Here is a 26,610-nt window from a genome sequence, read left to right on the forward strand (position 1 = left end):
AAACACCAGCAGTGTTTTTCGCTTAGTATACAAATGAAAATGGCACTTGTATTGATCAATACTTACCCCTCCGCCGAGGTCCAGCGAAGTCCTCCTCGTCTGTGAGGTCCTCCGCTCGGCTGCAGACAGCCTAACGCTGCCAGCGACGGGCTTCGATATAATGCGCATGCCAGAAGGGCAGCGCCGGGTCCCCATTGTCATCAATGGGGACCGCATTGCTCCCGCCATCTAAAGATTTGACGAACAGAAACGCAGAAAGGATGACATAACCCATTTAGCGAGCGGTAAAGAGGTTATGCTTCGATAATAAGAGAGTCCTTTTATACATTTCTGGCACAGAATACTGCAGGGTCTTATCTAGTCCCTGTCTTTCCAACCAGTCCAGTTGAAGGCATGTACACAGCACTGTAACTTTGTGTTACGGCGCCCTGTGCTGGCCACACACCCTGGACACATGACATCATGCCCAGGGGGGCGGGGCCATCAGTGCCCTGCTGAACAGCGGTACACGGAGCTTCCGCAGGATGCTTCGGGGGAGTGTATAGGCTGCGGTGTCTGGAGTGTCCAGAGGAGGCTCCAGGCAGCACCGCAGCAGTGATTCCGGCTGCAGCAGTGATTCTGGCTGCAGAGTGCCGTTCCAGATGCAAGTACCACAGGACAGCAGTGGTTCCACCCAGGGGGCTCTGAGCGGCAGCGCCCCTCGCACACTCCTAATTACGGCTCTGGATATGCATGTGCTGCTTTCCTGGCTTGCAATGATGCACAATACATTTGATCCATGGATTTTATAAAAGTATTTTTTTATTTTGTAAAAGAGGGTCCATGCACTGTCTACATATTAAAGTGATATTGTCTATCACCTATTATCATCCGTTTAGGCACTAATATGGCATGTAGGCACTATCAGCGCCTGTATTTTCTATGTCACTCGCTACGTGTAAGCTGACATATGGCCTGAACGCAAAAATCGTCCGATTGCGTGCATAATCGCAGTTGCGATCGGTAAGTAATCAGGCCCCGGGTTTGTAAGTTTTGCATCAGTTTGTGTTACTTATCCGAGCTTTGTTACATATACATTTCCTATATTCATCTGTTTCAGCTCCTCCACAGATCAGAATCACAGATAAAGCTGTTCTTAATAATAAGGAGAGTATCCTCCACAGCTCCATCACAGGGTTCTACCCTGAGGACATTGACATTAAATGGTTGAGGGACGGGGAGGTACTGAGTACAGCCGCTGTGGGCAAACTTCTGAGACACCAGGATGGGACGTTCAGCGTGAACAGCTCAGTAACGATAACACCCACTAAGGAGGACAGGGACCGGATCTTCTCATGCAGAATCCAACATCAGTCTCTAAACAGACCTCTACAGGAAGACTTCCAGCTGGTGTACGGAGGTAACCAAAGCTCTCATAGGGGCCTTAGTAGTCTACTGTAGTTTGTACTTTTAATTTGTGGTCTACTGCATTTAAAAGTGCCTACCTCATTTAAAAGGCACTGGGAGGCACTGGAAAAGAGAAAATGTAGTGGGAGTAAAGTTGTTTTTTTTGTACAAGAAAACAACAAAAATTGCCCAAAAAATGATTATACTAAAAAAGTAAACCGTCAAAGAAAGTAGAGCTGAGCGGTTCGAATTCGACTGTGTTCTTTCTGCCAACTTAAAGCAAATTTGCATCTGAAAATGAAGCAAAATGTCATGGACATTTTGGATCTCCCATGGAAGAAAGATTACGTTTTACCTCCTTTTGGATCCGTACAAACTGAGTCAAATCCAAACTGCTCATAAAAAAACTCGAACCTATGTGAATAGAATTTTCCTTACTCCTTTTTACAAAACTATCCTTATTAAATATGACAACCTGATTTTATCCACCACTTATTATACAGCCGTGGCCAAAAGTTTTGAGAATGACACAAGTATTGTTATTCACAAAGTTTTCTGCTTCAGTGTTTTTGTCAGATGTTACTATGGTATACTGAAGTAAAATTACATGCATTTCATAAGTTTCCTAGGCTTTTATTGACAATTACATTAAGTTTATGCAAAGAGTCATTATTTGCAGCATTGACTCTTCTTTTTCAAGACCTCTGCACTTCGCACTGGCATGCTGTCAATCAATTTCTGGGCCACACACTGACTGATGGCCGCCCATTCTTGCCTAATCAATGCTTGGCGATTGTCAGAATATGTGAGTTTTTGTTTGTCCACCTGTCTCTTGAGGATTGACCACAAGTTCTCAATGGGATTAAGGTCTGGGGAGTTTCCTGGCCATGGACCCAAAATGTCAATGTTTTGTTCCCCGAGCCACTTATGGCAAGGTGCTCCATCATGCTGGAAAAGGCATTGTTCCTCACCAAACTGTTCTTGGATGGTTGGGAGAAGTTGCTCTTGGAGGATGTGTTGGTACCATTCTTTATTCATGGCTGTGTTCTTAGGCAAAATTGTGAGTGAGCCCACTCCCTTGGCTGAGAGGCAACCCCACACATGGGCCTTCATTCAGAGGCGGCCGTACGGTCTATGACCACACGGCTGCCTCGATGTTTGGCCAGTGCGCATGCGCTTCTGAAAGCGCTCTCTCCTATATATCCTCGGGGATGTGGCCACGCCCCCAAATTGAAGAAGACACGCCCCCTTTTGGGTAATGTCTTGATTTGCAATGGGAAAATGTTGTGTGGTATGATATAATGAATCTTCTCTTTTTAAAAAGTCCTGTATATTTAAGAAAAATATATATAATGTATCTCTGTGGTAAAACGCGTGGGTACAGTTTAGCTGTGAAAGAGGGTTGAGTGGTAATTAGCTGATCAGCAACACCCTTGGTAAATACTGTACTTGTATGGAGTTTCGAGAGTGCGGGGGGAGTTGGATGGAAAATCCCCTAAATCTCTATCACAGGTGGGGAATACACAGAAATAGAAGAGAACGGTAAAAGTATTACAATGACTTGTGTCCGTATCACTTTACTTGCAGCTGCTCCGTCCATTTCCATCACGTCCAAGGTATTTGAGATGAATGTAGCGCAGACGTTAGTCTGTCATGTGTCCAAGTTTTACCCAGAATCCATTGTTGTGAATTGGCTCCTGAACGGGACTATTGTGGAGAATACGAAGACCCAGAATGTTACCAGTTCATCCGTGGAGTCGGTCTACCAGTTCCTGCCCACAGAAAAGAACTGGGGTATGGAGGTCTCCTGTATGGCGAAGCATGGCACACTGATCCATCCTCTGATTAAGAGCCTGTTAGTAGAAGGGAGAGGTAAGTACACGCCAACTATAAGTGCCCATACGGAACAATCCTTGTTACCGTACCTCATCCAATAAACACTGCAGCCCAGTTGGCGTTATGTTTTTTCTTACCTGCTGGTTTCCAGGATTTTGAGGTACTATACTAGAGATTACCGGGTGCCCTGCTGGCATATGTCCTGGAAATGACAGGTTGGCTTCTAAGTGGATTAGCCTGGCACCAGAATTAATTTGAGCAGCCGTTAAATTACGCATTTTTTACATTTTTTAGGAACCTTTTGTCTTTCTTTTGTCCCTTTTGTGTCAACATTATTCATAAACCTCTTTTCTGTTTTTAATGGACCACTACCGCCCACCTCATACCAACCCTTTACAGTGTGCTCAAAAAGACCTTTTATATTTTATTTATATAAAATACAATTTTCCTCGCTGCTCGCTCATTAGTTAACCGTGTACTGTAAATGTCAGTGTGTATGATCCGATCCCAGCTCCTAGAATAAATATATGTGGCAAAGCTCTAGTATAAGTTACATGGATATTAGAAGTCACCAAGCAGTATGATAAATGGTGCACCAGCCAATCAGCTCCCAACTGTCATTTTTCAAACAGATGATAGTCAGGAGCTGATTGGCAGGTCGGTGACTATATAAAAAACTGTTACATAAAGGATCAGGAGGCTGTAGGCTAATGGATACTATACAGGTCACAGTGTCTGAGGTGACTTGTAACATCCATAGTAACTTGCGGTAGGGGTATTAATCATAATTGTACACACATAAGTTGCCCAAAGCAACCAATCAGCTCCTGTCGCTTATCTAGTACAGCCTGTAACATGACAGCTGATTGGTTGGCACTTTATCTCTCTCCAAGGTGTAATAAATCTCCCGCCATATATCACTCTAATGTTGTTTGTTTTCTTGCAGATCTGAGGGCGAAACACAAACATTATGTAATTATTGCCGCTGCTGTGCTGACTTGTGCGTTGGGATCCATTATCATCGCCAGTCTTCTCATTAGTTACAGGAAGAAACGTAAGTCATCAGAAGCCTTATTTTATATCCCAATATCAGAGATGATTCTATGTATCAAGGCAGATACGGAGGAAAGAGCGGCCCATCTCCTCCCCTCCCTCCATTCGGACGCCCCGCGGAGTCGCCAGACGAGGAGTTGGGGTGAAGTGAGACCGTTCGCACATAGCGATGATATTAGTCATTATAATGCGTCCCTATGTGCTGCTCCCTCACGTCCTCCCGGTAATCCTCCATCATCTCTATCACATGGCGGGCTGAGGAGAGGCTGTCAGTCTCACGGATCCTGAGTCTTCCCAGCAGGAGCTTCCACAAGGTGGAATGGGCCTCACACGCAGGTCACTGCCCACTAGCTGCTCCCCCCCTGAACCTGAATAACTTGGTACAGAGAGAATCACAATCCCTGGAGCTAGGTAGTGAGACATAATACTCTGGCACTGTGCAGTACTTAGAGTGGGCTTTGTACAGGTAACGACAGTGGTTCCCAAACTTTCATGAATCACAGCGCTCTAGAGTGTCAGCATGTGTGTTTTTAGGCACCCCTAGGCCCGAAGTCTCTTATTAAAATTATTAAATGAAGTAAATGGTGCTTACTTGTCACCCTTATGTTCAGTGATGTGATAGTTTTACCTACAGTATCACATTGACCATAAATTATTTGAGTTGGTCCTGGACCCTCAACCCAAGGCACCCCTACAAGAGCAGCCGTAGCCCCCCTCAGGGTGCCACAGCAACCAGTTTGGGAACCACTAGGTTAGGGGATTAAAGGGCCCATTTGTCGACAAGTTTTAGCATATGCAACAGGTTTTAAAACTCACTGTGTATGATAAATGGAGCTCCAGCCAATCAGCTCCCAACTGTCTTTTTGGGTGACAGTTAGGAGCTGATTGGCTGGAGCATATAATTTCAATCAGCGGAAGCTGCTTGTGCATTCTATTCGCATTACTTTACAAATAAGGCCCGTATTTAATTAGATGCGAAAAGCCGCGATCGGTGAAAACATTTTGCCTATTGCTTCTGTCCACAACTTATCTCCATATTCAATTCCAGGGAGTTTTCGCCTAAGCGGAAACTCAATGCAGTGTAATAGGCAAAAAAAGTATCTCCTATGAATAGCAGGTGAAAAGAAGTGCAAAATTGTTAGTTTGGGGTGCAAACCTGGGGAAACAACTCTGAACCCCTGGGACAGCCGCCCAAAGGACAAATCAACCGAAAAAATAAAAAAAATTACCTCAGAACACCCCCAAAAAAAGGTACTTTCATTTTGGGGGAGAAAAAGTGGGGTGACGACTATAAAAACCTAGCGAATTAGACTTCTTGGGGTGCTGTAAGGAGGGGCAAAGTGTTTTTGGGATTGCAGGTGAATGCAGCAGGTGGGTTTTCACAAAAAAATTCTAGCCCCCATTTTCAAGTACCCCAAAGTTGACAGCACTACTTATTTTCACCAAAAAATACTGCTTTACGCCATTCTTCACCACTTTTGCAAAGACGCTAATAAGAAGCAATTTACACAACTTAAGTACCCCAAACCCTTTTATTAGGGCTATTAGTACACAACTACATTGATTCCCTATGTCAGTGCATCTTTTTTGGGGGTACAGACTGATTTCCCCAATTCTTTCAGTACTTTCTGCCTGTTCCACATTCGCCGATTCCCGTTTTCGCCTGCTTTGGAATTGAATAAGGTGAATAGCGGGAACGCGCATAAAAAGTTTTCTGAAACTGGCGAATGAGGCGGAAAGTCGGACAGGCAAAGCTTTTCTGACTTTTCGCCTCTAATTGAATACGGGCCTATGACGCATTGGAAGGTAAAAAGTTGAACGAAAACATGCTCGGCGCTACCGAGTCACGCCACGATATCACGCGACTAGAAGGGCTGTTTAATTTGCAAGGAAGTCAGATGTATGTGAACACATCTGTAGCTCCGATGATCTTTGAGATGACAGAGGATAGTTCTTGAGCTGACCTAGGGTGCAGGTAATACCTATGTAATACATATACTGCTGCTCTGTGACAAAAACAGAGTGTATACTTTAGGGACCTTTTATTCTAAACAACTTGGATGTCTCTTTACTAACAAATGTCTGCACAGGTCAGATACAGCAGCCCTGGGGTGGATGGGCTCTGTACGCCACCTAATGGCTGTATGTGGTATATTCTCGATTCCCCAGGCAACGTGTTCCCGCTGTGATTACACCTGTGCTCCCACTTAAGAATATCTGTATAAGGTTATCACAGCAAGTCTGTTAAGCTGCTCACACACATGCGTTGGGCATTGTAGGCTGGTACATAAAACTGTTAATGTGCTAAAAAAAAATTGCTCTACCTGTGTCTTTGTACATTGGAAATGTTGCTGGAATTTATGGTTTGTCATTACAGGACTTCCGAAGGTGAGAAATATCATGTGCTCAGCGGACGGCACTTTCAGCCTGAACGTGGATCATTTTTACCCTAAAGATATCACAATACGTTGGTCAGTGATCCAGCCACCTTCAGGTACAAGGAACCTGGAATCCACTCCCCCTATCATGCAGGAAAACCAGGACGGGACCTTTAATGCCACCAGCACCTGTGAGAGCCTCAGAGACAAGGTGAATGTATATGAGCCGTACACTGTGCGAGCTGAGGTGACCCATGAAAAACTGAAACATCCGGTACAGAGAGAATGGAAGAGTCAGGAGAGTGACATAAAACGTAAGTGTCTGTAAGAGAATACTACTAAATAGGTTATTATTATATTCATTATATACACTCAATATACACTCATTATATAAGACTAATATATACACTTACCACCTCCATATAATGTTCCTAGGTTCCTTGCTGCCGGCACAAGTTCCTTAGCGTTATATAATAACCACAATAAAGTACCTGTATCAGTGCTGTATACAATATACTATGGGAGACCCAACACTGCAATGCAGAATAATACTTACAGAACAATGGCCCTCATTCAGAGCCGTACGCTCTGAGCAGAGCGCACGCTCTGAATGAGGGCCGGGCTCCATTTTCATGGAGCGTCCTCCTGGACGCTCGTATAGCCGTGGGTCACCACCCACAGGCTATACGAGCGTGCATTGTGATGGTCGCGATGGTCGAGACCATCGCGACCATCGAATTTACGAGCCGGAGCCTGCGGTTGAGGTTTTCAACCGCAAGCTCCGGAGTGATTTTGGCTCTATCAGAGCCAAAATCACTCCCACTGACATCACTAGTGATGTCAGTGGGCCGGCTTTTGACGGGAGGCGTTCCCGTGGGAACGCCCCCGTCAGGGAGGCACGCCCCTGGCACGCCCACCAAAGGGGGCGTGCTGTCAATCAACATTGACAGCACGCCCCCTTTGATCGGACACAACGAGCGAAGGACTTTCCTTCGCTTGTCGCGTCTGGCGCATGCGCACGACGGAGCTCCCTCCGTCGTGCGCATGCTCAGTCCATAACATCGACCCACTTGCGAGCGGGTCTGAATCAGGCCCAATGTTCCTACTGTACATGTATCTTTCATATCATAATCTTACACACGGTCCATACACTAGAAGCCAATGCGTTTCCAGTCAGTGCTCTCCTGTGTCTATAGAGGAAGTGAGCCGGGCACAGACTCAGGGGAAGAAGAGTGGAGAAATTTCCCATAGCAACCAATGTGCTTCGAGGTAGCATTTATCAAGTACATATTGCATCGTCCTTCAGAAAGCTTTGATACATCTTCCCCTCAGAACCTTATGTCTCTGTGTGGTCAGCATAGTCACCGGTATTACACCAGGAGCCATATTTATTAAGCATCGTTTTTGGATTTTCCTCACGGTTTTGTAATCTGCGGATTTACTAAAGCCCAAACAGAAGGGAAACTGCAGGAAAACCACACTTTAGGATAGAACATCGGCTCTCAATCAATAGAACCCCGTATTTACTAAGCATCGGCTTTAGAAACCGTTATAAAAAACGCAGACAAATCTGCCTAAATAAATGAAGAGGTTGTGACAGCTGCTGTGTGTGCTCTTCGGTCAATCAGAAGGAAAGGAATCACCATACACTTATAATATAATGAAGGAAATTACTAAATATTGCCAAATAAGTCAGAAACTGTTACTATGATAATTCTCTTATGAGAGAAATTCTATTTTATTACTATATTAGTGGAAAAATGTTTGTTTCCTTTTATTACGAGAGCAACATTATTCATTCAGTATATTAAAAATGCAATATTTATTAAATGTGTGTTTAACTTTATACACATCTAAAACAAACACATTTAACTCAGTTTAAAGAAATGTTGGATTTGGTTGGCACTAAAGAATATATTAAAGCAGCTATCACATATAATTAGTTTCTTCTTCTTTAAATACAAAGTTAAGTATCTTTTAAGCACGTATGTGATTTTTCTGAGATGTCCTACTAATAATTATCACTTTCAAAATCTTTCTGGAAGGTGGACAAATATGGCTGCTAGTCACAGGCTCTCCACTGGTTGTTGCCACAATTGTCACATGAGTGAAATTAACTATACTGAACTAAATAACATTATTAGCAGCCTGAACAAACAAAGTAAAACTAGTGATGACCCAGCTGTCACAGTGATTTCTGTAAAAACAAACAAACATGGGTTTATGGGTTTGCCGTCTTAACTAAAAACTGATATTGGGTAGGTAATAATATTACATTATTTAGGAATTCACACTTTAAGAAGAAATTGATACAGTATATGATACAACACTCCTAAAACAGTAAAGTATAAATAGTAACATGATGTAAATGTACAATGTCAGTTGAGAAACTTTTCTATGTGTATAAAATTTGCAGATTTCCTTTCCCGGCCAGTAATGGGGGAAATACAGACACCGGATCTGTTACTGGAGAAACGGGTGCAGCTGCTGTGCACAATCTCACGTTATTACCCGGACAGTCTGACTGTGAGATGGTATAAGAGAGACAGAGGAAATACTGAATTAATTCACCTACCTGACAATGAGACCACCAGGTCTCCAACTCGCAGATCCCAGCTGCAAAGCGATAAAACATTTACCTACACAGCATGTTTACTGTTCAAGCCATCACTGCAGAATCAAGGAACAGAGTATATCTGCAGAGTAGAACACCCCAGCCTGGAGCAGTCGGCGGAGAGAAGTACAGGACCACTACAAGTACAGGGTGAGTGAGAATCACTGGAGTAATGGTGTCTTTTACCTGTATGGGTTAAAGTTTAAAGTGGTCTGTGCCTCAGCGTATTGTTACATTGTAAAAATGGAATAACAATAAACTGTAAACTGAAATTGTCATTTTGACCTACTCTACTTGAAGATGAATGGGGATTTTCCTGCACAAGACCAGTATACAGCCGCAAGACATAAAAACACAATAAAATAATTCTGATCAACCACAAATACTGTATAACATGTATAGGGTGCCCTCAGAAAGTTAGATTACATTACAATATCAAACATAAAGTAGTAAGCAAGAACCGGAGATGAGTCTCTCAGTACTGTGTGACGTTTGATAAACAGTAGTCATATAAATAGGAAAATGAAAACCAAATGAAAACAACACAGCGCTACCTGAGCCTATACAACCCAATGACTGTTGCATATGCTCGGACTATGAAGGGCCTTATGAGTCACATCATCCGTTACCTCTCCACCGGTCACGGGCGGCAGCCTACTTCCTTCTGCTAATGCGAAAATCCGCCTGTGTATACTGACAATCCGTGCGTCTGCAGATGGAAGCCTCACCCACCTGTTATATTACTATCGTCAGCAGCAGCCTTCATCATTAGTTTCTGCATATGAATCCACCCCATGCTGGCTGCAATAGATTTGTCTGTGTCCCTGAAACGCCGACTTAAATAAATAGGGATGTACTCAGCCAGGGGCGTATTAAGAGAGGAGGGGGCCCGTGTTCGCTCCCCATCCAGGGCCCCCTCCTCTCTTCCCGGCTGCCATCAGCGAACTGACAGCAGCAGTAGATTTGGGGCACTAGAGTGTGCCCAGAGTCTACTGTGCATGCACAGTTCACCGGGAAAATGGCGCGGCGTCCATTTTCCTGGTGATTTCTGTCTGCGCATAAACAAAACACCGGGAAAATGGCTGCGGTGGCCATTTTCCAGTCGTTTTCAGCAGTGCTACTCCATGGGACATCAGAGAGGTAAGTATGAAGAAATAAAAAGTATGGGTGCAGGGTGTGCGGCGTCGGCCCCCATGGACTCAGGGGCCCGTGTGCACTGCACACCCTGCACCCATTAAAATACACTAGCATCCCATGTACTCAGCATCCCGACATTCAGGATGCCAACGGTCAGAATACCGGCTCCAGAATCCCGAAGGGAAGTATCCGGGTTGGGTTCAGGGTTAGGCAGTAGGGGGAGGGTTAGGGTTAGGCACTAGGGGGAGGGTTAGGGTTAGGCACTAGGGGAGGGTTAGGGTTATGCACTAGGGGGAGGGTTAGGCAGTAAAGGGAGGGTTAGGCACTATGGGAAGGGTTAGGGTTAGGCAGTAGGGTTAGGGTTAGGCACTAGGGGGAGGGTTAGGGTTAGGCAGTAGGGTTAGGGTTAGGCAGTAAAGGGAGGGTTAGGGTTAGGCACTATGGGAAGGGTTAGGGTTAGGCAGTAGGGTTAGGGATAGGCACTAGGGGGAGGGTTAGGCAATAGGGGGAGGGTTAGGGTTAGGCACTAGGGGGAGGGTTAGGGTTAGGCACTAGGGGGCGGGTTAGGATTAGACACTAGGGGGAAGTTTAGGGTTAGGCACTAGGGGGGGTTAGGCAATAGGGGGAGGGTTAGGGTTAGGAACTAGGAGGAGAGTTATTGTTAGGCACTAGGGGGAAGGTTAGGGTTAGGCTATGGGTTATAATACTAACAGAAATCTGTCGGGATTCTGTTCATCGGGTTCCCATACCCAACCCCTCAAATATGTACATATTAGTGTAATATACAATATCATAATTGAATTCCCTCCCATGCATCCCACGCTGTCCACAGTAATGTCCCACTAATATTTACTGTTTTGTGTTTCTCTATTTCAGTAAAACCCAGACTCCTGCAGCCGGTACAGCTGTCCATCAGTGACTCAGGGGAGTTGGTGGGAACTTTAAGCCTTGTGAACTTTTATCCGAAAGACATAATGATCACTTGGAGCTGTGGTCACATAAAGAGGATACAATCACAGGACACAGTCAGTGAAAACCCCGATGGGACATTTACCATTATCACTAAGTGTAACATCCCTGTTCAGCTCCCGGTAACCCCAGCGAGAGTGACCTGGCAACACGGGACCATGGAAGCACCAGAACACAGGGAGATATCTGTGCGGGACCCAGGTGAGGTCATGTAGTGTTATACACAATGCAACAATATCCGAAGGCTCTGAGCAAAGATGTTAATGTCTAGCAGCTGACTAAGAAAGGCTGCAATCCTCCCAGCAAACACAAAGGGTAACAAGCTATGGAATCGGTATGTAATGCCGCCGAATCTAAATACCGTTAGTGCAAGGCCGAACAATGAAGATCCCGACTAGGGCTCGTAAGTACCCTAACCCTCCCCTCTCCCCCCCCTAACCTTCCCCACAGTGGTGCCTAACCCTAACCTCCCCACAGAGGTGCCTAAACCTAACCCCCTCTTCCCGCACCCTGAACCTAACCCTCTTGGGGGGGTGCCTAACCCTAACCTCCCCCAGTGGTGCCTAACCCCCCTTCCCTGAGCCTAACCCTAAGTCCCCCCGGGGCTCCTAAACCTAACCCTCCCCCCCTCGGCTAACGGCTACAAATCCCCGGCTTACCTTCGTTCGGCATGCCGGGCGTCGGGATTTCGGCGTTGGTCTAAAGATAGGCGTCGGGATTTAGACGCCTTCCTTCAGTCCCTTTTCAAGTTTCCAGCGTTGGGATTCCAACAGCGTGCTTTTCGGACGGTGGTATGTTAACTGCATCCCCAAGCTATAGATAGCAGAGCTCACACACATACAGTATACTATTAATGAATGCTTCAGTCTTGGATAAAAAAATAATACAATGTTTTTAATATATCATCTAATTACAATGAAACAAATGTATATAAATTATACTGAATGCTGTAGTGGACAACTAAATAAATAACGTATTTGAAACCCAGCTAGGTAACCAGCGAAAGGCTATGTGCAATTAAATCAGCTATGCTATACCAGGGGTAGGCAACCTGTGACACTCCAGCTGCTGTGGAACTACAAATCCCAGCATACCCTACCACAGTTTTAGCATAACAGCAAAACTGCAGGGCATGCTGGGATGTGTAGTTCCATAGCAGCTGGAGTGTCTCAGGTTTCCTACTCCTGAGTTATACCAAAAGGAAAGTCAAATCATATGCCTATGTACTGATAATGTTCCAGCTTGAACAGAGGGCCTGATTCAGACCCGGACGCTATTTGCGGACGGTCGTTCCAAAAAAGGGGCCGGCTATTTAAATTGAGCGCTCGCTCTTTGCGGTTTGTTGACGCCTCTATGGCTGAGCGAGCGAACGAAAAATGCGCTCGCTATTTAGTAAAGATGCCCCTTTGCCGTTCGCATCACACGTCATCTCCGGTATTTATTTGATTAATCGGGTACATCGAAAAGCATCTGAACTGCTCGCAGTGCTTGTGGTAGCTTTTTCCTACCGCTATCACTGCGAGCAGTTCAGGCTAAAAGACAACCAAGTGACGTGGTCGATGACGGTCCTTTACTAATTATGCACTCCCATTAAACGCCCTTTTGACCGTTAGGTACGCCTGCGTTCGGATCTCCACTCTCCCGTGTTCAAGCACCTTCCCCTGTTACCACCCACAAACGGTACATTCTGTCAATCAAATTAGCAGTCCCTCGCTGTTTTGCGAGCGCGCGATTTCCGGCCGCAATCACTGGTTTGCGCATTATGACCCATACGCATGTGCAGTTGTGCGAACATCGCTCAGAGCGAACGAGCGTCCGCTTACCAGCGGCTCTGAATCAGGCCCAGAGCTCCATACTAATTGGAATGGGCAGTCCCAAATTAGCCTAAAGATAGGCTAGTCGCTAGTGTGCCATAGCCCTTAGATTGAAAAAGGGTGCATGTCCATCACATTCAATATTACTTAAATTGATTATTATATTGATACATAATAATGTACCTGATCACTCTATGACACTTATTGCATGGTATTTAATACTTTCTGCTAATATTTTGTAGATTTTCCATGGCGTCCAAGGATTGAGGACATGACGCCTCTTATCCTACAGAAGGACATACGTACCGATGTGTCATGCAAAATCTCTGCCTATTACCCTAAAGACCTGATGGTAACCTGGTTAGAGAAGAAGGGACAACGTGAGAATAGGTTGTACACAGTCCCTCCTATAAAGCCCATCAGACAGGCTGATAATTCATGGACCTGCTCACCTACCTTATCCTTCACACCACCATCAGACTGTGACGGCCTGGAGTATATCTGCAGAGTAGAACATCCCAGCCTGGAAGAGCCAATCGCTCTGAGTACTGGATCTGCCAGGGTGAATGGTGAGAAAAACTCTATATACTGAATTATTATCATCCAAAATGTATTACATTATTTACATATAGTCTTACATCACAAATATATATGCAAATGTTTTCCTAAATTTGGTTTTACCATCAGGGGTGCCAAGAAGGGGGAGGGGGGGTACTGATTTCCTAGGTCTGGCTTGTTAGAGGGGCCTGGGCCAGATGCTGAGGGGACCAATGTCCCTCTTTGCAGGGTTTTTTTTTTTTTTTAAAGGGCGTTGTCATGCCTCTGAGATTTGGCCATGCACCTCCCCCCCTCTCAGTAGCGGGCACCGTTACGCTCTCAATGGCTCTGGCCAATGTTGTCTATATGCAACAGTGGCAGCCATTTTGAAAATTATCCAACTGCCTGTGGATCAGTGACATCACTGAGAGGCTTGTAACTGAACCTGTAGGCTGCGATCTCGTGACTATTGGGCCACCTCACAATATGGCTGCCTCCATTGCGTGTAGGTAAAGGGTACACTTTAACTGTTGCTAAGGGGCATATGTACCAAACCTTGGAGAGAAATAAAGGACCAACCAATCAGCTCCTAACTGCATGTTACAGACTGTGTTTGAAAAATGACAGTTAGGAGCTGATTGGTTGGTACAGGCTTGATACATATGCCCCTAAGGGTTTTATTCTGAGACATACCCAATGCAATCACAAGTCCGGATGCTCGCTGCAAATGCAATGTGAGTGGTACGGTAAGATGACTGTCCGCACGGATCTAGCTGGCTGCGCCTCCCCCAGACATCTGCCCACAGCAGCCACCATTGGCACCACTACATCAGCACTTACACCTGCCCCATACTGAGGTGCCAGAGATCTGTCTTCTTGGCGTACTAACATAAACACTAAGATACAGCTGTGGCTACACACCCATGACATGCCCCGATAAACGCACAAGACGGTTCCTTTTTGTGCGTCCACAATGTTGCTGCAAAAAAAAAAAACGCCTTCATCCCAGTGCTAATTTGCATATCCACGATTTAAAAAAAGTTATTTTTATGCCTTTAAATGTCTGATTTATACAGCCCCACATGCTTCTCTAGCATGTGTTATCCATCGTAGCGAGTTTTCAGACAATTCTACATAATATAAAATCAAATAGCACTGTTTATGATGGTTCCATTGCAAATTGTGATTTTGGGTTGATTTTTGTCCTATTTTCAAATGGACTGTTAGTAAATAAGTTTCTTTTACTGATGGCTATGGGAAAGTACCGATGCTCTATTTGAAGTTCTATTTGTCTCTTTCTGGGGATTTTGAGGGGATTTTAAGTCTGTTTTGCCTTTAGTAAACACCCGAGTGTCCAAATCACCACCAATTCACCTCAAAATCACCACAAAATAGAATGGAACTGAAAAAATCGACTCTCAGTAAATTTACCCCTAAGAATCTAGTGCAGGGCTTCCCAAACTTTCTTGAATCACAGCTCCCTAGAGTATGAGCATTATTTTCACGGCACCCCTAGGCCAAAAGTTTCTTATTCAGAAATTCATCAAAAATGATTAAATTAAGTATAAATTGAGCTTTCATGGCAAACTTAAGGTGCCCACAAACATACCGATGTGCACACGATCAGCCGATGAGTACGATTTCCCCTGAAACTCTCCCCGGCAGCTCTGCACACGATATGCACACAATTTGGTGTCCAATCTTCATACGATCTCTTCTGCATGCAGACTTTTCACAGTGCATCGTGTCCTAGATTGTCAGATCCGCCCTACTGCACAGCAGATCTGAAGATGCGATGTGCGACCAGCGGGGACGCGCATCGCATCGTGATCGTGAATGGGGACTCACGATTTTGGCATATTTTACACGATCTGTCGTTCCAATGCGTCGGAATTGGCCAGATCGGGTAAAATATCGCTATGTGTGTGGGCAGCTCTAGGTACAGTTATGTGGCAGTGGACAGGGTTGTGCTTCTGTGTGACATACTGTACATCACAGGAGCCTAATGGTGATATACAGATGTGTCCACATAGATCTTACTTTCTTGCGCATGAAACACACCTTCTAGTCGCGCCACGCCGTGGCGTGATTCCACAGCGCCAGGCGTCTTTTCGTGCAACTTTTTACTTTCAAGTGTGTCTAATTCACTATGCAAATAGGACACACAAGCAGCTTCTGCTGATTAAATGAGATGCGGCATGCCTATATTCTGTGCGACTGTGGTTATATCTTCATGTGAAACGCTACGTTACAGTGTCAAATTCGCTTTGCAAATAAAACGCATTTGAAGGTACAAAATTGCATGAAAATAAGCTCGACACTACAAAGTCGCATGTCACTCACATGTTATGTTTAACGTGACTTGCATCGCACGGAGGTAAGATGTACTGTATGTAGACACATCTGTATGTTGTGCATAGACACACATCACAGGAGCCTAATGGTGACATATGTAATGTATAGACACACATCACAGGAGCCTAATGGTGACATATGTAGTGTATAGACACACATCACAGGAGCCTAATGGTGACATATGCAGTGTATAGACACACAACACAGGAGCCTAATGGTGACATATGTAGTGTATAGACACACGTCACAGGAGCCTAATGGTGACATATGTACTGTATAGACACACATCACAGGAGCCTAATGGTGACATATGTAGTATATAGACATACATCACAGGAGCCTAATGGTGACATATGTAGTGTATAGACACACATCACAGGAGCCTAATGGTGACCTATGTAGTTTATAGACACACATCACAGGAGCCTAATGGTGACATATGTAGTGTATAGACACACATCACAGGAGCCTAATGGTGACATATGTAGTGTATAGACACACATCACAGGAGCCTAATGGTGACATATGTAGTATATAGACATACATCACAGGAGCCTAATGGTGACATATGCAGTGTATAGACACACATCACAGGAGCCTAATGGTGACATATGTAGTATATAGACATACATCACAGGAGCCTAATGGTGACCTATGTAGTGTATAGACATACATCACAGGAGCATAATGGTGACATATGTAGTATATAGACATACATCACAGGAGCCTAATGGTGACCTATGTAGTATATAGACATACATCACAGGACCCTAATGGTGACCTATGTAGTTTATAGACACACATCACAGGAGCCTAATGGTGACACATGTAGTTTATAGACACACATCACAGGAGCCTAATTGTGACATATGCAGTGTATAGGCACACTTCACAGGAGCTTAATGGTGACATATGTAGTGTATAGACATGCATCACAGGAGCCTAATGGTGACACATGTAGTATATAGACATACATCACAGGAGCCTAATGGTGACATATGTAGTGTATAGATACACATCACAGGAGCCTAATGGTGACATATGCAGTGTATAGACACACATCACAGGAGCCTAATGGTGACACATGTAGTGTATAGACACACATCACAGGAGACTAATGGTGACCTATGTAGTGTATAGACACACTTCACAGGAGCTTAATGGTGACATATGTAGTGTATAGACATGCATCACAGGAGCCTAATGGTGACACATGTAGTATATAGACATACATCACAGGAGCCTAATGGTGACATATGTAGTGTATAGATACACATCACAGGAGCCTAATGGTGACATATGCAGTGTATAGACACACATCACAGGAGCCTAATGGTGACACATGTAGTGTATAGACACACATCACAGGAGACTAATGGTGACCTATGTAGTGTATAGACATACATCAGAGGAGCCTTATGGTGACATATGTAGTGTATATAGACACACAACACAGGAGCTTAATTGTGACATATGTAGTGTATAGACATACATCACAGGAGCCTAATGGTGACACATGTAGTATATAGACATACATCACAGGAGCCTAATGGTGACATATGTAGTGTATAGACTCACATCACAGGAGCCTAATGGTGACACATGTAGTGTATAGACACACATCACAGGAGCCTAATGATGACATATGCAGTGTATAGACTCACATCACAGGAGCCTAATGGTGACACATGTAGTGTATAGACACACATCACAGGAGCCTAATGATGACCTATGTAGTGTATAGACATACATCACAGGAGCCTAATGGTGACACATGTAGTATATAGACATACATCACAGGAGCCTAATGGTGACATATGTAGTGTATAGATACACATCACAGGAGCCTAATGGTGACATATGCAGTGTATAGACATACATCACAGGAGCCTAATGGTGACATATGTAGTGTATAGACACACATCACAGGAGCCTAATGGTGACACATGTAGTGTATAGACACACATCACAGGAGCCTAATGGTGACATATGCAGTGTATAGACACACAACACAGGAGCCTAATGGTGACCTATGTAGTGTATAGACATACATCACAGGAGCCTAATGGTGACACATGTAGTGTATAGACATACATCTCAGGAGCCTAATGGTGACACATGTAGTATATAGACACACATCACAGGAGCCTAATGGTGAAGTGATAAGATACCAGCCAATAAGCTCCCAAATTTCATTTTTCAAACACAGCCTGTGAGATGACAGTTGGGAGCTGATTGGAGACCCCTGAATCTGTCCATGACGTACAGTAATAATGTCAAGCTTAAAGGGGGCAGGCCCAGCACAGACAAATAGTGTGTACAGTGCTGTAGGTTAACATAGATTTGGTCGACAGACATTAGAATGGTGGATCAATCAACTTGCCTTTTGTTACTAATTTATGAATCAAACAAGCCATGTCGACCAATAGTGTGTAACCCTTTAGTCCATGTACAGTACTGTAGATTTAATCAGCCTGTCAATCAAATGTCTGCCAGTCATGTCAGTATGTGTTAACAACTGTCAGTCATCGTCAGATACTGTAGTATCCAACACCCTACAGTGCAGTGTACAGTAATGTAGAGTATGTCAGAGTCGTGCATTGTACTGTATTCGTTATTGTACAGTATACTGTAATTCATGTGATTATACAGCAATGCTGTACTTACTTCGAATTATTTGCCTCCGAATTCGCTCTAGGCGAGGCCTATCCCTCCTCAGCAGGTCCGACCACCTGCGCTGGAGTGAGCGTACTTTTCGCCGTATGCCATATAGGCGATAGATTTCTCTGCTCGCGCTTCTATAGGCGAGCTCTTTGTCTTGGTTTGTGGCGAACGCTTGGTCCCGCCACTTCACCAAGACAAAGAGCTCGCCGGACGAGTAGCGTCTTGCCCTCATAGAAGCCATTTTCACTAGCCAGTGACGCACGTCGTACATCGCACGTCGTACATCGCATGACGCACCACGCACGTCGACACTAATTCACTCGTTACGGCAGGCGTCTGTGGTGCACTGTAATGTAGTCATAACCGTAGTGGCAAAGTAGTGTGGGCATCATGGGATTGAAAAGTTTCTAAAGTCATGAAATCACTGTCACTACATTCTCACAAGTTTGTGGTGTAATGCTATACACAGCACCGTCAGCCATGTCTCTCATTCATTCGCATGTTTGCATTTTGCGTTTTAGACAGTAGATTCACTAGCAGTTTCTGCAGTAATGAAATCACTATTCTGTGGTGCTAAATTGTACAGCACCGTCAGTTTTTAATATTCAGTACAGGCACATTCATAGCGGCACACTAGTTGTCCTAGCAGACGGGGGATGGTGTCCTTGGCAATGGTCACAATTCGTAGCATTTTTCAGGACACTAGGGCAGAGCTGACTGCTTACAGTAAATGGATTAACAAAGCTTCCTTTATTATGGTAATGTCAGGCTCTTGCTTGCTTTGGGGGAAGGGACATGATGCACTGTGTATGACTCTCGGCCCCACTGGGCATGCGCCAGAAATCCCATCGCAACCCTCCTACTGGGCATGCGTGCGCCAGAGATGGAAATTCAACAGCATACAGTACTGTACCGACTGCAGTAATACAGCCAACTGTGCATGCTCAGTGATGGCATAGCGCTACATGGCGTATGGCTTGGCGCCACAGATCCCATTGTACCCCCCTCCATTTGTAGTCCATCGCAGATGGCTGACAGCCACCATAGCGCCAACCGTGTAATACAGAGAGCTCTCTCTCATACAGATCCCACTACAACGTACTTAGTGTGCAAGGTTGGAGCAGCATCACCATTGTCATAAGTTTGCGATGCAACGCTATTTTGCGCTTCATACGCACAGTCAGCTTTGAACACAGAGTGCTCTCTCACAGACAGAAACCACTCTCAGACACAGTCCAAGGGACGTAGCCATAGTGCGCAAGGCTGACACCGCATCTACGTTGTCGCATGTTTGCGTTTTGGGCGCACAGTTTGTGATGCAGAGCCCTGTCTCACATTCTAGACAGTAGATTCACTAGCAGTTTCTGCAGTTATGAAATCACTATTCTGTGGTGCTAAATTGTACGGCACCGTCAGTTTTTAATATTCAGTACAGGCACATTCATAGCGGCACACTAGTTGTCCTAGCAGACGGGGGATGGTGTCCTTGGCAATGGTCACAATTCGTAGCATTTTTCAGGACACTAGGGCAGAGCTGACTGCTTACAGTAAATGGATTAACAAAGCATCCTTTATTATGGTAATGTGAGGCTCTTGCTTGCTTTGGGGGAAGGGACCTGATGCGCACTGTGTATGACTCTCGGCCCCACTGGGCATGCGCCAGAAATCCCATCGCAACCCTCCTACTGGGCATGCGCCTGCCAGAGATGGAAATTCAACAGCATACAGTACTGTACCGACTGCAGTAATACAGCCAACTGTGCATGCTCAGTGATGGCATAGTGCTACATGGTGTATGGCTTGGCGCCACAGATCCCATTGTACCCCCCTCCATTTCTAATCCATCGCAGATGGCTGACAGCCACCATAGCGCCAACCGTGTAATACAGAAAGCTCTCTCTCTTACAGATCCCACTACTACCATACTTAGTGTGCAAGGTTGGAGCAGCATCACCATTGTCTTAAGTTTGCGATGCAACGCTATTTTGCGCTTCAAACGCACAGTCAGCTTTGAACACAGAGTGCTCTCTCACAGACGGAAACCACTCTCAGACACAGTCCAAGGGACATAGCCATAGTGCACAAGGCTGAGACCGCATCTACGTTGTCGCATGTTTGCGTTTTGCGTTTTGGGCGCACAGTTTGTGATACAGAGCCCTGTCTCACATTCTAGACAGTAGATTCACTAGCAGTTTCTGCAGTTACAGTATGAAATCACTATTCATTGAAATACAGAGCCCTCTCTTGGCACTACAGATCCCATTGTAAACCCTCCACTGGGCATGCGCATGAAATCCCATTGCAACCCCTCGAAGCAGACAGCCACCACAGCGCAGACATTGACGAAAGTTTTGCACTATTGAAACACACAATCTGTTTGTAATGTCTTACTTTTAAGCAGCCTTTTAAACAACAACACTACAGTATTACAGTACAGTACAACACTACTAAAGTAGTTTCACTATAGTGTCCAGAGCAGACAGTGACAATAAAAAAAATATACGGTACGTTATATTCTTTTCCAGGGATCGAACCCGGGACCATAATTCTACCAAAGTGATCACCTAACCACTAGCCCACACGACAGCTACAATGAACCACAGAGAGTGGCCTCATCCTTGTGCACTCCTCCCGCTGCTGTTTGTAATAAAAAAAATAAAAAATTGTCATACTGTAATGCATCCCATCTCAGTGAAAGCTGTGCGTGCATCTCATTAATCTACAGTGTCGAAGCTGAATAATTGGCTGAGACAAGTTCAGTTTAAAATTTAATCGCGACGACGCCATTTTGCGACTGGCCGCAAGAGACCATCTTGTGAATGACAGCAAGACTCCATTTTAGAAAAGAAAGCTTACACAAGCGCCATTTTGTCAAAAATACATAGTACACAATCCACAGTGCAAAATTGATAAAAGTAGCAATTTTGCTACTCACAACGCAAAGTTGCTAAAAAGTAGCACAAACAGCTTTTTCACAATCTTCCCCAAACACCTACCGATGGTGTTTAGCAGACGTAAAATAACTTTCCAACACATTAAAATCACCACAGACTTATATTTGAAAAGTAGCAAAGTTGCTAAAAAGTAGCACGAACAGCTTTTTCACAATCTTCCCCAAACACCTACCAACAGTGTTTAGCAGACATAAAATAACTTTGCAACACATTAAAATCACCACAAACTTATATTTGAGCAGTAGCAAAGTAGTGGTGTTTTTCCCCGGCATTCACATTAACACACGCGATGTAGCAAAAAGTAGCAAATTACTGGTGTTTTTCCCCGGCATTCACATTAACACATACGCGATGTAGCAAAAAGCAGCGAATTAGTGTTTTCCCTGCACTTCATGTTAAACATAGGACAACGCAAAATAGCTATTTAGACGCACAGCCAGCTTTTTAGTGACCTTTCCCAAACTCATACTGGCATGCTCACACACATACACAGAAGCCTTTCCAACTTAGTGCTGGTCGCTAAGTGCCCCACAGACCCTCAAACGCACAACACAATTTAATGTCATTTCTCCCCGCATACACATTTAAAAGCAATGGTCCCGCAGCGCAAAAGGAATGATTATTATTTGGTTTAATCGCAATGTCAGCATGTAAAGAAATGAATGTTTTCTGTAACTATGGTTTAGTAAATGGCAAGTGGACCGTGATTGGTGCCGTACTGATCTACTCTGTTCCCACAGCGTTCCGGTGGCATCGGTGAGAAGACCAGAACATGCGGCTATGAAATATGAATGTTAGAGAGAATAACTTCTTGAAATGTTGTATGCCATAGTTTAGACTAGATTTATTATGCAGCGGGAAAGTGGACACAATCAGGCTGTTAGAGGCTGGGTTGAGTCTTTGCACTGACCTATGAATTGTACCGTAATGGAAGAAGCAAGAAGAGGAACCAATGAGAACCTGCCAACGTATTCTATTGTATTGCTTATCCCAGTACGAGTATATATGTGAGTGCTCTGAAACGAGATGCCAGTCTGCGGTGTTCCTGTTATGCTGTTTCGACGAAGGTTTCATTACTGATGCCGGTATCTGGTCCCAGAGCACACGCGTATGTAATGACTGTACCTTATGACCTAATAACTGTACAATTTATTTTGCGCTCATTGTTAGCTCATAGCGTGGTAACATCTGTACTTTTACCTGAATAATAATCTTTAGGCAGGTTTTGTCTTAGAGGTTCTAGGCAGGTGAATCTTAGAGGTTTATCACGTTATCTGATACACGGTAACACTCGGTCAGTTCTCTCTCAGCAAAAGGGTGGAGGCGCCTTTTGAGAGATGCATTAGTCTTTCATTACCACAGTGTTGCTGAGAGCGTACTGCCGGTTATTGTGTAGAGGAAGCGCTGATCAGAATCCAGGGACAAGGAGAGAAAATTTGTTTTCTCTCGTTGATAAAAGTTTAGAGGGAGTAGCATAATAGCGTTAAGGTAATAACACGTGGGTCTGGTCGCATCACTGTGTATGTGACTAGTCGCACAAATTGTGTACACGTACTTCCGGTTGTGCTGCCACGTGTTTGAACAAAGCCATTGAGGTTTACATTTTTTTCTATTACCAATATCTGGGTTAAACGTGTATTTTTCTGTGCAGGAAAAAAGTGTGTAACAGTGAATATTTGTTGAACAAAGTTAAGGGTATCGTATGATCCTTAAGGGCTAGGTGCAAGGGTTAGCCTAGTCGCTCGGTAAGCAGCTTTACCGTTCTATACACAGTAGCAGGTGTACATGTTGTCTTTTGTTGTATAGAGGTGCGTGAGAGTAGCCGACATATAAACTCTCATAGGCTTGGAAGTTGCCTTACTAAATCTTATCTGGGTGTGGAAGTTGCCTTTTTCAAATCTTATCCAGGTGTGGAAGTTGCCTTACTAAATCTTATACAGGTGTGTGGGCGCCGCCGACTTAAATCGTCCACAGGTAAGTGAAAGTATCTTGATTGTCTTTCACCGGTTTAAATTTTTATTGGAAAGCGTAGGAGTTGTCCCAGAATGGGAGCCATGTAAACAGTAGAAATGTTAGGCAATGATGTGCTGCTAATGGAGGCGCCGATCGGATCGGCCCGTCGTATCATGCATACCAAGTACGGTACTTATGCAATAAGGTATTGTGATTTATGGTTTAATATGACGAGGAAGAGTGCTAGACCGTTTCCCAGAATTGGTAGTTTTGATAAAAATGTGTTAGACAATGTCCGGGATCACATCAGTTTGATACGCTCCCGAGAGAAAAAGGTTAAATATTTTGAATGTGGCAGCACGAGGGGGAAATGTGGCTGAAGGAGGGCACAGTCTCGGGCAATGCGCCGGTGACGCTAAATAGCGCCGCGGACGCATCGCTTGATAGCGCGCACGCACGCACTGCAAGGTAGCATCGCAGAAGGTAGTACAGATGGTTCACGCGCACCACCACCACCCTATGCGGATGGGGGTGTAGGTGCAGTCAATGAAAAAAAAAAACATAAAAATGTAACAAAGAATTTGTACCCTCTCTTAAGCAACCTTAAAGAAAATGTTTATGATGTGGATGATGAGCCTATTGTAATGTCTGCTATTTCCCATGCTGTGCAAATGATAGATGCTGCATCACCACAATCATGGGTGGAGCCGCCATCTCCATCGGTAACAGCAAGGGAAGTGTTAACACACTCTGCACCCGTAGAGGAGGTTGTTAATACCATACGTAGCAGCAGCAGATTAAACCCCCAGCCAGGTAACCAGGTCAAAGGTAGCAGCGCTACCGGTCTGCATCCCATTCGGACAATAACTGTTCCAAATGGAAATGCAGACGCAAACGATATAGTGCCCACGAGGGAAGTAGTAATGCATTGTCCTTGGACAAGAGCAGAACTAAATTCCATCATAAATTATTTCCCCGATCCCAAAAAGGAATTAGCCAAATGTCAAAGATTTTTGAGAAATTTGGGTAGTTCACATGAACCCACCAATAAAGATTGGCGTGTGGTGTTAAGGGCCTGTCTGCCACGCAATACCGACGTGACAAAATTTATCACGGATTGTGTATTGGATGGTGACGTCCCCTTAACAGATCAAGTAAACCAAGGTAACATTTCCCGCATAGTAACTCAATTGGGTATATATTTTCCAGTAGTAGTTAACTGGAACAAAATTTTCACCATTAAACAGAAAGAGAGTGAGACTGCAGAAGATTATTGCGATCGGGTTCTGCAGGCTATCACCCAGTACACTGGGATAGAGGATATTAAAGATAGCACTCACCACCGGGGAATGATAGTCACAGTACTTGTGGACGGTCTGAAAGAGAGTTTAAAAACTCGGGTACAGACCTCACAGCCTGGCTGGCGGGGACTTACAATAGATACCCTCATAGAAACCGCCATTGAACATGATAAGAACATCTCCAAAAAGAGAGAAGCCCAGAGCGAGAAACTAATGGCTGTGAGTATACACGCTCTGGAGGGAATGACGGTAACATCACAGCCAACAGACACGCTTGCACTTGCACACACACCCACTCTCACTAACCCCACTTAACAACAAACGCAACTCTATCCCACTAACCCGATGCAACCACAGGTCCCAGGCTATCCACCAACTTCTTATCCCCCACAATACCCTTACCCTCCCTATCCTTACCCATATCCACCACCTTTACCCTCTGCGCAAACCTCACAACACCACATGTCTTCACCCGAAACACGAACATGCTTTAACTGTAAACAAACAGGACACTTAAGTAGAAACTGCACAGTAAAAGGAGTAGGAATCCCACATCAGGGAAAACCTAGATATCCCCATAAAGGATATGCACAAAGGCCAGCAAATGTTCAACAGGCACCAGCTCCAATTGTAGCCGTAAATGCTTTATTGGAGAACGGTAGCCAACGCTAGGGGTCAGGTCATACCTGTAGTCTACAGATAGTCAGGTTAACGGGAAGTACTAGGGAAGAACCGGTCATGATGGTTGATGTAGCTGGTACTGAATATCCTTTTCTTGTAGACACAGGGGCGACCAGGTCAGTGATGAAATCTCCCGTTAATTTACAGGTGACCAACGAGACAGTACCAACAATGGGTGTAACAGGTAAAGTGGAACGTTATCCTTTAACAAAGTTCACAGAGGTTACCATTGGGCCGTTGCATACCAGACATTCTTTCCTTCTGGCTGCTGCGGCTCCTACTAACCTACTGGGCAGAGACTTGTTATGTAAGATGGGATGTGTTATATATTGCACCCCTGATGGTGTATATTTAGATATCCCAGAGAGAATGGTATACGAGGTGCGGGATATGTTAGACACTCCTCAAAGGATAATGTATCACTCTACAGTTTTAAATGAAACCCCATCACAAGTAGACGAAATGTTGTCCCTAATTCCAGATTCCCTTTGGACTAAGGATGGACAGGACACTGGATTAATGGGAAACGTAAGCCCTGTAATGGTAAACTTAAAAAACGGTAGGCAAGCTCCAAAAGTTCCCCAGTACCCACTAAATCAGGAGGTAGAATTAGGAGTTTTTCCAATAATTGAGCGATTGTTACAACAAGGAATTTTAGTCCGTACAGCTAGTGTAGCCAACAGTCCCATCTTTCCAGTGAAGAAGAGTGGTGGGAGGGGCTATAGGCTGGTACAAGACCTTAGAGGTGTTAATAAGGTAGTAGAGAGCCAATTCCCCGTAGTGCCAAATCCAGCTGTCATTTTGATGCAGATCCCACCAAATGCAACCCATTTCACTGTCATTGACCTCTGTTCTGCTTTCTTCTCTGTGCCTCTCCATCCTGACTGTCAGTATCTATTCGCATTTACATACAGAGGTTCACAATACACATGGACACGATTACCCGAAGGTTTCATAGACAGCCCCAGTATCTTCTCC

At 44.6% G+C, this 26,610-nt stretch overlaps 1 protein-coding gene across 1 annotated transcript in view; it reads left to right on the forward strand.

The window, feature by feature from the left end:
* Window positions 1–26,610, forward strand: part of LOC148506376 (uncharacterized) — a 143,949-nt gene that overhangs the window by 29,669 nt on the left and 87,670 nt on the right. The window contains exons 3-9 of the mRNA XM_088446875.1: window positions 1,100–1,399; window positions 2,974–3,258; window positions 4,169–4,276; window positions 6,653–6,967; window positions 9,070–9,417; window positions 11,281–11,574; window positions 13,430–13,756. Of these exons, the coding sequence (XP_088303001.1) occupies window positions 1,100–1,399; window positions 2,974–3,258; window positions 4,169–4,276; window positions 6,653–6,967; window positions 9,070–9,417; window positions 11,281–11,574; window positions 13,430–13,756 (1,977 nt within the window). The remainder of the gene's footprint in view (window positions 1–1,099; window positions 1,400–2,973; window positions 3,259–4,168; window positions 4,277–6,652; window positions 6,968–9,069; window positions 9,418–11,280; window positions 11,575–13,429; window positions 13,757–26,610) is intronic.

The sequence above is a fragment of the Taudactylus pleione genome, unplaced genomic scaffold (genome assembly GCF_031769625.1).
Source record: "Taudactylus pleione unplaced genomic scaffold, aTauple2 ptg000407l, whole genome shotgun sequence".
Taxonomy (NCBI): Eukaryota; Metazoa; Chordata; class Amphibia; order Anura; family Myobatrachidae; genus Taudactylus; species Taudactylus pleione.